A 13,893-nucleotide genomic window follows, 5' to 3' on the forward strand; every position below is an offset into this window, starting at 1 on the left:
CTTATTTTTCTGTTTCATATCATTACTGCACCTTGTTATACCTCAAATACAATCAGTCAGACAGACCCTGGGTAATACACACTGTCCAAGGGCTAACATATTACTGCACTGAAGACAGAAGCTCTCTAAAATAATGTTTATCATCAGATAACAGGAACAAGAATGGAGGATCAAGCAGGAAACTCACAGGGGTAGCACAGCCAGAAAAAGGAAGTGACCTACAAATGACGAATCCGAGTGAGTAAAACAGTGGTACACTTTATTTCACGGACTCAACATGGCCATGTTTTGGCATCAATGCCTGTATCAGGAATCCATCAACCTTTGTGCGGTGGAGTCGTACTAAGGTACAAGAATCCGTCTTGTTATTGCCAGATAAGGTACATTAACAATCAGCCAAATTCAGTACAGGCTTCCAAGCATGTAAATCACTTGAGGAAACCATGCATGGAATGTTGCTACTATTTGGGTTTCTGCCAGTTATTTGTGACCTGGATTGGCCACAGTTGGAAGCAGGATACTGGGCTAGATGGACCATTGGTCTAACCCAGTATGGATACTCTTATGTACCATACAAACTACAAGATGGATTCTTGTACCTTAGCATGACTTCACTGCATAAAGGTTGATGGACTCCTGATGCAGGCATCACCACCAAAACACGGCCATGTTGAATCCTTGAAAAAGTGTACCACTGTTTTACTCAGTAGGATTTTTCATTTGTACCTCACTTCATTTTTCTGCTATTATCAGGTGTTATCAAATTAACACCTGATGTGGCCACATTTCACCCTCAGGCTGCATCAGGAGTAAAATAAACTAGGGCTAGGGCTCTTCAGCTTGGAGAAGAGAGCTGAGGGGAAATATAATAGTGGAATTGAACGGGTAGAGGTGAATTGCTTGTATACTCTTTACAAAACTACTAGGACTAGGGGGCGTGAAATGAAGCTACTAAAAAGTAAATTCAAAATAAACTAGAGAAAATATTTCTTCAGTCAATGTGTAATTAAACTCTGGAAGTCGTTGCCAGAGAAATGGGGTAAAAGCAGTTAGCTTAGCAGGGTTTAAAAAAGGTTTGGATAATTTCCTAAAAGAAAAGTCCATAAGCCATTATTAAGATGACTTGGGAAAATCCACTGCTTATTTCTAGGATAAGCAGGATAAAATCTGTTGTATGTTCTGGAATCATGCCAGGTACTTGTGACCTGGATAGGCCACTGTTGGAAGCAGGATCCTGGGCTTGATGGACCTTTGGTCTGTCCCAGTATGCAACGCTTATGTTCTAACATAAAAACAAAAGATGATTAAATGGGAAAACTATACATTCACATATATTTAAATGAAATCACATATACATAAGCTAATTGTTAAAACACAAATAACCAACTTAAATTGTCAAGTTGATAAGACTTACAAGACATTTAGAAATTAAACATTTAGAAACCAGATTCTGTCTCTTCACATTTTAAAAGAAAGGTATTTTATATTATAACAAATATTTATAGATTCTGGCTTATGAAAACCATTTCTATTGTTGCCAGACATATTATGATGTAATTAAAAAATCAAGTGGCAATTGTTAGCACATATTTTATAGAACTGCACTGATAGGCAGTAATTCTATATACATCATCCACATTTAGACGTCAAAATGCACATGAAATATTGGGTGCTACATGGCATTCTGTAACAGCAACTGGGCTTAAGTTGGCATTTACTCACCAACATATAAGGTGCAAGCAATTTTGCACATAGTTATCATAAACATGCACACAATGTTATAGAATTGGGCGGATAACACATAGAACATTTACAGACAAACCCATAAAACTCCATCAACTGGTGCAGTGAAGTAGAACATTTCCCTTTACAACTCAACAATCAAATTCTGCTGTCACAGTAGTGCAGGTTTGGCTGAAGGATATTTCATGCACTAGGTGAACCTTCAGCCATGTGCTCCCCACATCATTAAATTTGTAGAAAATTATGAATAAACTATTCAGGATGTGCAAGAAATGTTACTAACTAGTGTGAAACAGAAAAATAAAATGTTTAAATGATGGATCATCTAGTAGCTCAGTGGTAAGATTTTGGTTGAAGACAGAATATTTCAAGTTTAAATTCAAGATCCATGGCTGTAGAAACATGCTGAAGGTCATTTATGGTGACACAATGCACTTGCATTAGTTAAACAGTACACAATAATAAGCAAAATAGAAAGGCAAACTTTTCCGCACTGCTTAAAGGCCAGTGAAATGCAAATTCCTTTACCTTGGCAAATCTTCTCATATAATGTGCAACGATAACAGGATCTGGACATTCTAGCTTCTTAATGATCTCAAAGCTCTGGTTCAACTGTGTGAAAACATCCACCACTGAGCATGAGAAGAGAGCATGCTCCGATGTCTGTTGAAACTGAAAATAAACACACCAAATTAGAGTTTTTACGACTTCAAGCATGTGCCACAGGACTAGTGCAAAAGGTTCAGTACCCCATGAAAAAACAGCAATATCACAGGTCTAGTACTATAATTATTAGCCAGATAGCTGAATAAGCTGAAAAATGGCTAACAATAAATGCTGTGTGCATTTTATCATCCCCTGCTGCCAAGTTTCCCTCTTTACTCCTTTCAATTTGACAAAACCCATGCTGTTCTGTAGCTAGCCACTGTGTATCGATTTTCAGGGAATGTGTGATTTTCCCTCCCAAAGAACTGTGGGCGCTATTGCAGAAAATCATTCATCTGTTAAGTGGGGAACTGCACTTAAAAGCCTTGCATCACAGTGTGGAATGATCTTCTCTGGTACAGCACACTATAGTGGATTACATACTATGGGGGAATTCTACATAGGGTGCCCAAAATTAGGTACCGGGATAGTGTGTGCTAAGCACCACTTCTATAACAGCAGTCTTGCATGGATCTGCCGTTACAGAATACCATGTCCAAACTTGGGTGGTGCCTATGTAGAAGCAGCTGGGCATGCAACTTATTGTGCTCTCAAAGCCTGGACATGCCCCTGACCTGCCCATGCTCATTCCATAGGAACGCCCCCTTTACAGTTACACACAAGAACACTATGGATCCCATTTATTGAAAAGGGCTTAAGTTCACTTCTATGCGGAACTGTTGTTTTACCCCCATTTTGGTGCAGAAATGCTGGGCTTTTTCCCCCCTGCTTCCAAGCCTAACGTATGGTGCTCTATAGAGAATTCTCCCCTATGTTTCTACAAAACATAGAACTACCATACAAGCTCACACCAAACGTGCATCAAGTCCAATATTCTTTTTCCAATAGTGGCCAATTCAGGTCACAAGTACCTGGATGGATCCTAACCTGATTCTTACCTCCAGGAAAAAGAACATAAAAAACAAAGTGTCACTCTACTGGGACAGAACAAAGGGTCTACTATTACTACTACTTATTTCTATAGCACTACAAGGCATATGCAGCACTGTACACCATACACAAATGCTAATAATAATAGGGAACTTCCGATGGAGCTGAAAATCAACATGGCCACTGAGTAACGAGCTCCGTGGAGTCCCGACCGAGGCCCCCAGGTCCGCGATCGCAGGACCCCCCCCCCCCCCCGACGGAGATATAGCTGGCGGAAGTGAGAGGAGGAGAGTGACGCCGGCGAAAACGCTCCGATAGAGTGAGCAGAGCTGGGGAGGAGTCCGTGGCGAGTCCGGCCGCTGCAGCGATGAGAAATCTGGAGGAGAGAGAGCAGCAAGACGGGGGTCGGCAGCGCGAGTAGGCGAGAGCCCCAGAGGTGCCCCGAACTAAGGGAAAAGTTGAGAAGTAGGAGCAGAGGTGACGGGCGCGGAGAAGGAGAGCAAGACCGTCAACACCTCCCCCCCCCAGTACTTGCAGAGACTGATAAGCATGGTGGTAGCAGGGGAACCCTGCAAATAAAGGAGAACAGTGACTGGGAGCGGGGGAGGAGAAGGAGAAGCGGGGAAAGCGCTGCAGCGGAGGAAAGCAGAAGGATGATACCAAAGGTGAAGGGAAGAATCGCCCTCCCCCCCCCACCGGTCAGAGTGGCAGCTGAGCCTTGGCTACTGGAACAGGAATTTAAGGTGAACTTCCAGCAATTGGATAACAGTAAATAGCCCCGGAAGTCAGGAGAGCAGGGCTGAATAAGGGGTAATAAAGACTAAAATTGAATTGTAATTCACTGCCAGAGGGGACAATCTTTCAGGGGACACTTGAGGTGGATATACGTTCACGTACCGCAGGACGCGGTAAGAAGGAAAAAGGGTAGTGTCACCTGGATCACAGAGACTTATTAACCGGTTAAGTTTGGTAGTGAAAGGCGTGCAGGATGTCACCGAAAAGAGCTTGGATAAATATAGGTACGCAGCAGACCAAGCGGGGAAGGCGAAGCAGGAGGTGACAGGAACCACTCTAAAAGCAGAAAAATTGGTTACGATTCCCTCGGATTCAGAAGATGATTACCACAAGGAGACAGGTGAGAATAACGAAGGAATCACCAAAGCTGATGTGGTGGGATGGTTCAAGGAGCTGGACCTGGAAGGGTATCGAAAAGATATCCACAGTGCACTCAAAGAGATCAGGACGGAGATTAGAGATACGGGGACTCGGGTGGAAGAAACAGAGGAGAAGCTGGAAACAGTACAGGCTGAAGCTCGGAGTAAACATACAGATTCACAGAAAACAACAATAGAGGTCCAGCAGTTAAAAAGTTAGGTGGAGGACTTGGAAAATAGGTCCCGCTGCAACAATCTAAGGTTCAAAGGAATTCCAGAACTGGAAATTTTCAGCAACTGCGAGGCGGTGATTCAGGAACTGTGTCAACATATCTTGAACTCGGAGGATGAAGTAGGGCAACGATCCATCAGTCTGCAACGAGTGCACCGAAGTGCGGGCCCTCCAAGGGAATCGGCTCCGAGAGATATAATAGCCTGTTTTTTGGACTTTCCCACTACAGAACGGACTTTGGCAAAGGCGAGACAACAGAAAGTGATACACTGTAAAAATTACAAAATTGGAATCTACCAGGATTTGGCAGGAATTACATTGCAACGACGAAGGGCAATGGGAGAAGTGACTAGCTACATGAGAACTCATGGGATTAGATATCGATGGCTCTTCCCCTTTGCTGATTGGCTCACAGTGGAGGGAAAGTCATGAAAGGTGAGGACACCTGCGGAAGCTTGGGAGGCGCTGCGAATGCTGGGATGCAAGGGGTTACCAGCACGGGAGAAACAACCATTGGGGAATGAGGAGCCAAGACCAGATTCAGCATGGCAGATCGCGACCAACAGAGGGAAGAAATCTGATAAAGGCGCCTCCTGACGCTCTGCAGGAAAGAGAGAGACGATAGACGAAGTATTTGATATGAACTATGTTTAGGTTGAATGTTTGGTGGTAAGCTGATTTATGGTGGGGGAGGGGGGTGGGACACATATTTAACAAGTAAAACAGGAGGAGGGGTGGGGGAGGAGAGGGGGCAGAGGTTTGGGGGACCGGGGGACAGGAGCGGAGCGTTCTTCCTGAATGTCGGACGCAGGAGTGTCCGGAGTAAGGGAAGGAAAGGGAGGGAGGTGGAGGGAGGGAGGGATACACAGGGGAGGGGTGGAGGGATGGACAGGGAGGGAAGGGGAAACTTCTAGAGGGGGGAAGGGGAGGGGGGAAGTAATGAAGATAGGTTCCTGGAATGTTAATGGGCTCAATAATCCAGGGAAACGTGCAAGGGTAATGAAAGAACTACACAGGATGAGTTGGGAGGTGGTGATGCTACAGGAGACTCACTTAAGACCCAGGGATGGACATTTGTTGCGGGGGAAAAGGTATAAAGGGGTAGTGACACACCAAGCTAGGGGTAGAAGGAAGGTGGGAGGAGTGGCTATATTGATAGGACAGACAATTGGGATGATCATTGAAAATGAATTTAAGGGTACAACAGGGAGATGTGTGACCCTAAGAGGGCGAATTCAAGGAAAGGAGGTAACTCTGATTAACATTTACACCCCTAACACGGGACATGGAGAGTTTTTCCAGACATTGTGGGAGGAGATCCAAGGATTCATAAGGGGGCAGGTGATAATGGGAGGAGATCTCAACATAGCTCCAGATGCGTGGTTGGACCATTCGGGAGGAGGGGGATACCAATCGAGCTCGGGAAGAAAGGCACTGCAGAAATTCTTGAGACGGATGGAGTTGGTGGATAGTTGGAGGATGCTACATGGTATACAACGGGGATACACCTTCTACTCCTATGCAGCTAGCTCCTATACGAGGATAGACGGGTTTTGGGTGCATCATAATTGGGTGCAGATGATAACAGCGGCAGAAATAGAATCTATACATATTTCGGACCTCGCGCCAGTATGGCTTAGTCTACAGGGATGGGGTGACAGGAAGTGGAATACAAATTGAAAATTGAATGAATCTCTCTTGGGGGAGGAGCAGGTGAGGGAGGAGGTGCAGGCCACTATGCAGGAATATTGGGAAATTAACGACACAGGGGAAGTGAGGGATGGGACTCTCTGGGATGCAATGAAGGTAGTGGTGAGGGTGGTGCTGATTAAGTGGGGAGCTAGGAAGAAAAGGGAGAGGGGGCAGGTGATGATGTTGCTGAGAATGAGAATGAATAAATTAGAAAAGATCCACCAGAGAAATCCATTGGCAAGGGTATGGGCAGAACTTAAAAAGATCAGGGGGGAGATGGACCAGCCACAGATGGCTGAGATCGAATATATGAGAACGCGCCTTCTTCAGCAGTACTTTGAATTTGCTAATAAATCAAGCGCTATGCTGGCTAGATGCTTGCGGGCAAGGAGGGGTAAGTCAATGATACAGAAAATAAGAGATGAGAGGGGAGGGTGGGTATACACGGATCAGGAAATTGAGGAGCGATTTCTACAGTATTATAAGGAACTGTACACGGCGCCAGAAGGGGAACAGCGGGAGAATATAGCACGGTACCTACAACAAATCCCCCTGTGTAAATTGAGTGAGAGGAGTCAGAGGTTGGGGGAGCCCATAGGGCTAGGAGAAATACAGGGGGTTATTAAAAACCTCCCCCAATGGAAAGGCCCCGGGGCTAGACGGGTATACGGCCCAGTTTTATAAGTATTTTGAGAGCCTGGTAAGCCCTATGCTAATGAGGGTAGGAAATGGAGTCCTAGAAGGCGAGGAGCTTCCAAGGTCCATGATGGAAGCAGGAGTGGTAGTCATACCCAAACCGGGGAAAGATCAGACTAGGTGCGGGTCCAACAGACCCATCTCCCTAATAAATGGAGTGGAGTGGAGGAGTGGCCTAGTGGTTAGGGTGGTGGACTTTGGTCCTGGGGAACTGAGGAACTGAGTTCAATTCCCACTTCAGGCACAGGCAGCTCCTTGTGACTCTGGGCAAGTCACTTAACCCTCCATTGCCCCATGTAAGCCGCATTGAGCCTGCCATGAGTGGGAAAGCGTGGGGTACAAATGTAACAAAATAAATAAAAATGTAGATGCCAAAATTATAGCTAAAGTGTTAGCAAATAGATTGAATAGACTGTTACCGAAACTGATCCATATGGATCAAGCGGGATTTATTCCAGGGAGACAAGTGGGGGATAACATTAGGAAGACGCTGCACTTGTTATGGGAAGCTCAAAAGAGTGAAGGGGGAATGGCAATACTATCGATGGACGCGGAAAAGGCGTTCGATAGGGTAAATTGGGGGTTTTTGCGGGAGGTGTTGGATAGGATAGGACTGGGAGGAAGCTTTAGTTTATGGATTGATGCTTTATATAGGAGCCCGAGAGCCTGCTTGAATATTAATGGGGGTTATTCTGCCTTTTTCCCGATAAGTAAAGGGACTAGACAAGGGTGTCCGCTGTCCCCACTTTTGTTCGCCTTGTACATAGAGCCGCTTGCGGAAAAGATAAGGGAGCATCCAGGGCTGCAGGGGATGAGGAGGGGAGGGGAGGGAGAGAGCATCGTATACCGTTACTCGCGGATGATATGCTGCTGTATATGAGGAACCCGGGGGAGACGCTATCGGTGATTCAAGGGATTTTTGAAGAGTATGGTATATATGCAGGGTTGAAAATAAACATGGAAAAAAGTGAGATCATGGGAATATCGTTGCGTAAAGAGGAAGAGTCAATGGTGAGGGAGATTTATGAATTTAAATGGACACCACAAAGATTCAGATACTTAGGGATACAGATATCAGGGAACTTGGATAGAGTATTTCAACTTAACTATGGCCACTGACAGGACCAGATTGGAAACGACTTGTTGAGATGGAAAAATAAGTGGTTGTCCTGGTGTGGGAGAATGGCAGCGATCAAAATGAATGTGCTCCCGTGCATACTGTTCTTATTTCAGGCAATACCTATAGCGGTTCCAAAAACATTCCTTGGGAGGCTACAAAGCTCTTTAATGAAATTTATATGGGGAAATAAGAAGCCGTGACTAGCGCAAAGAATTCTACGGGGCGAGGCGGGGGTGGGGGGGTGGGAGCGGTCCCAAATCTCGAGTGATATTATTGGGGAGCCCAAATGCAGATGATGCTAGATCGGGGGATAGAGAAACCGGCGGTCCAGGTGGAACAGTCATATTGGCCACAAAGAAGCTTGAGATCACTACTATGGACGACGAAGCCTATTGGGAAAGGGCAATAGGGGGCAAGAGCCCATATTTATTGCATTTATTAGAATTGTGGGGGAAGATAAGGAAACAGTGGGGGTGGACAGAAGGAGTATCCTCTATGGCATCTATTAGGTGGGAACCCAAATTTGGGACGGGAAGGGAAAATGTATTTGCAAGATGGGAGCAGAAGGGGGTGGTGAAATTCAGGGATGTGCTGCATGGGAGTGGAACAATGAGTTTCGAGGAGGTGGGCGCCCAATATGGGATCCCAAAGGGAGAGGGATTTGCGTATATGCAATTAAGACAATTTCATGGATAAAGAGGGGTGGAAGAGGGGATATCCCAGGGAAAAGTGGCCTAGTGGTTAGGGTGGTGGACTTTGGTCCTGGGGAACTAAGGAACTGAGTTCGATTCCCACTTCAGGCACAGGCAGCTCCTTGTGACTCTCGGCAAGTCACTTAACCCTCCATTGCCCCATGTAAGGCGCATTGAGCCTGCCATGAGTGGGAAAGCGCGGGGTACAAATGTAACAAAAAAAAAAAAAAAAGGAAAGTCTAGAGAATCTGTGGATATTATTGGAGAAAGTCCCAAAACCCATATTGGTAATATAAAGATTTCTCCAAGGGGTGGAGGATGAAAAATACCCATTTCAGGAAGCTTGGGAAAGGGATTTGAAATATCAATTTACAGAGCGGGAATGGGAAACTATATGCGGGGAAGTACAAAAAGCCTCTGTCTGTGCACTAATGCAGGAAAATGCGTACAAGGTACTTACAAGATGGTACTATACTCCAGAGAGGCTAAAAAAGATGTACCCAGGAGCAACTGATGTGTGTTGGAGATTTAAAACCAGAAAGGCACATTTCTTCATGTGTGGTGGACATGTGTATGTGTGGTGGACATGTGTATGTGTGGTGGTACCGTTCTGGGAGGCAGTGATGAGAGCACTGGCCCGAACTATGGGAGTATCCTTAGTGTGTGGGCCACGACAGTGTTTATTGGGAATGTATAATGAGAGAGAAGTGTGGGAGGAGAGCAAACTGATGCGGTGGGGGCTAGCAGCGGACAAAAGCCTCCTCGCGCGCTGCTGGAAACTAGACCCCCCAAAAATTGAGGATTGGAAGATAAAGGTGAGACTTTTGTGGCATATGGAGCGTCTAACTGTATATAGAAGGGAGGGCGAGCTTCAACGTAAAAGGGGATGGGCAAGACTTCAACAAATGATTGAGGGATTATAGGAGGGCAAGGAAACATTCCAGGGTAGGGGCTAGGTAGGAAGGGGGTGACTAAGGAAAATGGAATGTAGGAGGGGGGAGGGCTGAGGGAGAGGAGGGGGTTGATGGGGGGTAATGTTGATTCCACCACCTGTGGAAGGGAAGAAGTAAAACAAAGGTGGGAATAATATAGAGTGGAACATGGAAGGTGGGAAAGACAATAAGAGAATGGAATGAAAAATAAGATGTGTTAAAGTTAATAAAATAAGTTAGTATGACAGCCAATATATTGGAAAGATGTAAAGAAATGGAACTATATAGTGAAGAATACTAGATGGACTGTCTACTCAAATGTTTCAAACTGTTTTCAAAGGTTGTAAAATATTTCAAAACATTCAATAAAATTTTAAAGTAAAAAAAAAAATAATACACAAAAAGACAGTCCCTGCTCAAAGAGCTTACAATCTAGATAAGACAAGCAGACAGACAGAACAATTAAGGGTAACGGATAGAGGTGAGGATAAAAGGACAGGGCAAGTGAGCAGTGGTTAGGAGTCAAAAGCAGTGGTAAAGAGGTGGGCTTTAAGTTTGGACTTGAAAACAGCCAAAGACGGGGCTAGACGTACAGGCTCGGGAAGTTTATTCCAGCAAGATAAAAGGAACGGAGTCTGGAATTAGCAGTAGAGGAGAAGGGGATGGACAAGAGATTTATCTACAGAGTGGAGTACCAAAAACGTAAGCACGCCTTAGTAAAAAACAAAGTGCAGAATTTTATCAAGCATTTGCTGATTTAACTGCGCATTGGTGCACAAAATCATCTATGGCGATGCCCCTCTACATGGACACTCATTAACCTACCGCCCAGGAATTCCTGAAGGTCGGTCCGCTCGTACCTTAACCTCCACTACCCTGCCCCTCATGGCCTCAAATATAAGACCATCTATGGTTCCTCTTTTCCTTACCTCAGCACTCAATTGTGCAACGGGTTGCCTCGAGAGGTTAAATTCACTTTCGATCATCCGACCTTCAAGAAGCGGCTCAAGACCTTCCTCTTTGGCAGTGCTTACGCTAAGAACCCTGCAGGTGCCATACCCTTTTAGGCCATGACTCCTTCCGTGCTGATTTATCACCTCCCCTCCTCTTCCTCCGTTGTTTTCTCTCTCTCCTGTACTTTGTACTATTTTTTGTTCATTAATTGTTGTATGCCACATTGAGCATGCCTATGGGTGGGAATACTGTGGGATATAAATGTCATAAATAAATAAAATAATTAACTCTCTAAATCTGTCACTACCAGGGGCTTTCCCGCTAGGAAGGACTTTTAATAGCCTTTAAGATTTCTTGTTCCTATATTTAGTTATTTTGAGACAGGGATACTACAGGGTGTGCTAAATTGTTAGTAAATTTTTGGAAATTGCTAGATAGAAATTTAATTTAAGTATTATTGAGCTTCTTATAGTAAATTTTGAAATTGTTGTGCAATCTCTATGTCTAAAGAGCAAGAGCCTGAGAATCAATGATTTCAGCCAAACTAGATCTTAAGTATTGTGATAAAAAATGACTAGCTTTTGTTTTCAGCATACATTCGAGAGTTCTGGATATGTATGATCAATAGAGCATCTTTAGTAAGGATAGAATTGAAGTTATATTTCATAGCTTGAAGCTTTGAGAAAGTATTAGGGTTATCAACGGACAGATACGCGTCCTCCATTAATTTAATCTCAGATTCTAATTGGGACAAGATTTTATATTCTTTATTTTTACTAGAAGTGTACCTAATATGTCCTCTCAAGGTAGCTTTTAGTGCATCCCAACACATTAATTTGGAAATCTGGATATTCATGACAAACATTCTAGCAATTTATCAAGTAGGTAGGTTACAAATGTCTCACTCAAGATCTGAATCAATAACTTATTATCTATCAAATGCACTAGAGAGATCAAATTGGACAAGCACACCTCGTTGGCCCTTACTAAGTTTTCTACCCCGCAAAATCCCTTGTTCCAGGTTCAGAGTGGGTTTACATAACAGTAACAAACCTTATATACATAGTTTAATACATATTACATTTCTTATATTACAAAAATGACAAATTATAATGAACTTTCCACTTCTTGTTTCCAGAAAATTCTCAAATAAACCAGGTCTTAACTCGTTTCCTGAAAATTATATAACATAGTAACATAGTAGATGATGGCAGAAAAAGACCTGCACAGTCCATCTAGTCTGCCCAGCAACATAAACTATGTGCTACTTCTTGTGTATACCTTACCTTGATTTGTATCTGCCATTTTCAGGACACAAACCGTAGAAGTCTTGCCCAGAACTAGCCCCATTTTCAGGACACAGACCGTAGAAGTCTTGCCCAGAACTAGCCCCGCCACCCAAACACCAGCCCCGCCTCCCAATCTCGGCTAAGCTTCCGAGGATCCATTCCTTCTGCACAGGATTCCTTTATGTTTATCCCACGCATGCTTGAATTCTGTTAACGTTTTCATCTCCACCACCTCCCGCAGGAGGTATCTGTAAAGGTAAAGACTTCCAAACCTTCACTGCTGAATAACAATAAGATCCCTGATATAGCCTTTTATAGTTAACATAACAGAAGGAAAACACAAAATTATGCACTTAGTACTACAGCTTTCATATCAGCCTTCTAAAATACTAATTAAAGATGGAAATGTATATGGTACATTCCCAATTAACATCTTAAATACTAAACAGCGTAGTTTATACCGAATACATAGATTTGGTATAAACCAAAAGTGGAGTTAAATGGTCAAAACTTGCTTTGGAATAAATTAATCTTACAGCTGTATTCTGCACTAATCTCAATCTCTTCATTAATTTTTCTGATATTCCAGTATACAGTGAATTACAATAATCCAAAGACGACAGGATGAAAGATTGAATATCCTAAAATGTTGCTGGTGGATATATGAACAAATCAAACGCAATTGTATTAATTTAAAAGATGATTTCCGTACTACTGAGTTAGCTTGTGTTTCAAAACTCAATGTACAATCTAAAAAAAACACCCAAACCTTTTGAGGAAGCGTCTCCACTAAAAAGCATATCAACCAACTGGAGAGTAGATGGAATCAGATATTTCTTCAAAATAAGCCAGCACAATTTTCTCTGTGTTAAGTTTTAAACGATAAGTCTGAGACCACTGTTTGACCTGCTCAACTATCTGTGACAGGGTAAGAATAAGTTCTAACCAAGGAACCTACTACTGTTTCAGCACTATTTTTTTCTAATCCCAAACTGCATAGAGTGTAAAACATCAAATTTGTCCAAGTAATTGTCCAATTGTTGTGTCATCCAGTCTTCCATTATTTTTATCAACAAAGTAATTGAGGCTACTGGACGATAATTAGTTAAATCTTGAAGGCTCTCTTTTATTTTTTTTATAATAGAGGTTAATACAGTATCACCTCCTGACGAAGCGAACATGCTTACCTGTAGCAGGTATTCTCCGAGGACAGCAGGCTTCATATTCTCACAAATGGTAACGACCCCACGTTGCCTGGATCGGAATTATACCAAGCAAAAATTGCGAGAGCTTTCTGGAGCACGAGCAGCGCTCCAACACGCATGTGCGAAGTGCCTTCCACCTGCAGCGCGACCACGCCTCTCAATTTAATCCAAAAGTAAAAAAAACAAGTAAAAACTGAAGAAGAAAACTCCAAGGGGAGGTGGGTGGGACTGTGGGAATGTGAAGCCTGTTGTCCTCGGAGAATATGTGCTACAGGTAAGTATTTGCTTTCTCCGAGGACAAGCAGGCTTACATTCTCACATGGGGAATCCCTAGCATCCAGGCTCACCCAAAACAACAAACATTGGTCAATTGGGCCTCGCAACAGCGAGGACATAACGCAGATTAACCAGAAACTATATACAACTCACTGCTGATTTAAGACACGTTAACAGTGAGACCCATAAAAAAGAGAGAGCTTTTCTTAGTCCAAATCAGCTGTGAGTGGGATTGGATGAGATTGCACATTAAGACTTGAGAGAAGATTTACAAATGATTGCACTTTCAATATTGCACTTTATTTAAATATT

General features: G+C 43.5%; 1 protein-coding gene across 3 annotated transcripts in view; it reads right to left on the reverse strand.

Annotated features, from left to right (window-relative positions):
* UNC13B (unc-13 homolog B) overlaps positions 1-13,893 on the reverse strand; it is a 763,085-nt gene that overhangs the window by 90,087 nt on the left and 659,105 nt on the right. For all 3 annotated transcript variants that reach the window (XM_030192818.1, XM_030192817.1, XM_030192819.1), the window contains one exon: positions 2,272-2,415. In XM_030192818.1, the coding sequence (XP_030048678.1) occupies positions 2,272-2,415 (144 nt within the window). The remainder of the gene's footprint in view (positions 1-2,271; positions 2,416-13,893) is intronic.

The sequence above is a fragment of the Microcaecilia unicolor genome, chromosome 2 (assembly GCF_901765095.1).
Source record: "Microcaecilia unicolor chromosome 2, aMicUni1.1, whole genome shotgun sequence".
Classification (NCBI taxonomy): domain Eukaryota; kingdom Metazoa; phylum Chordata; class Amphibia; order Gymnophiona; family Siphonopidae; genus Microcaecilia; species Microcaecilia unicolor.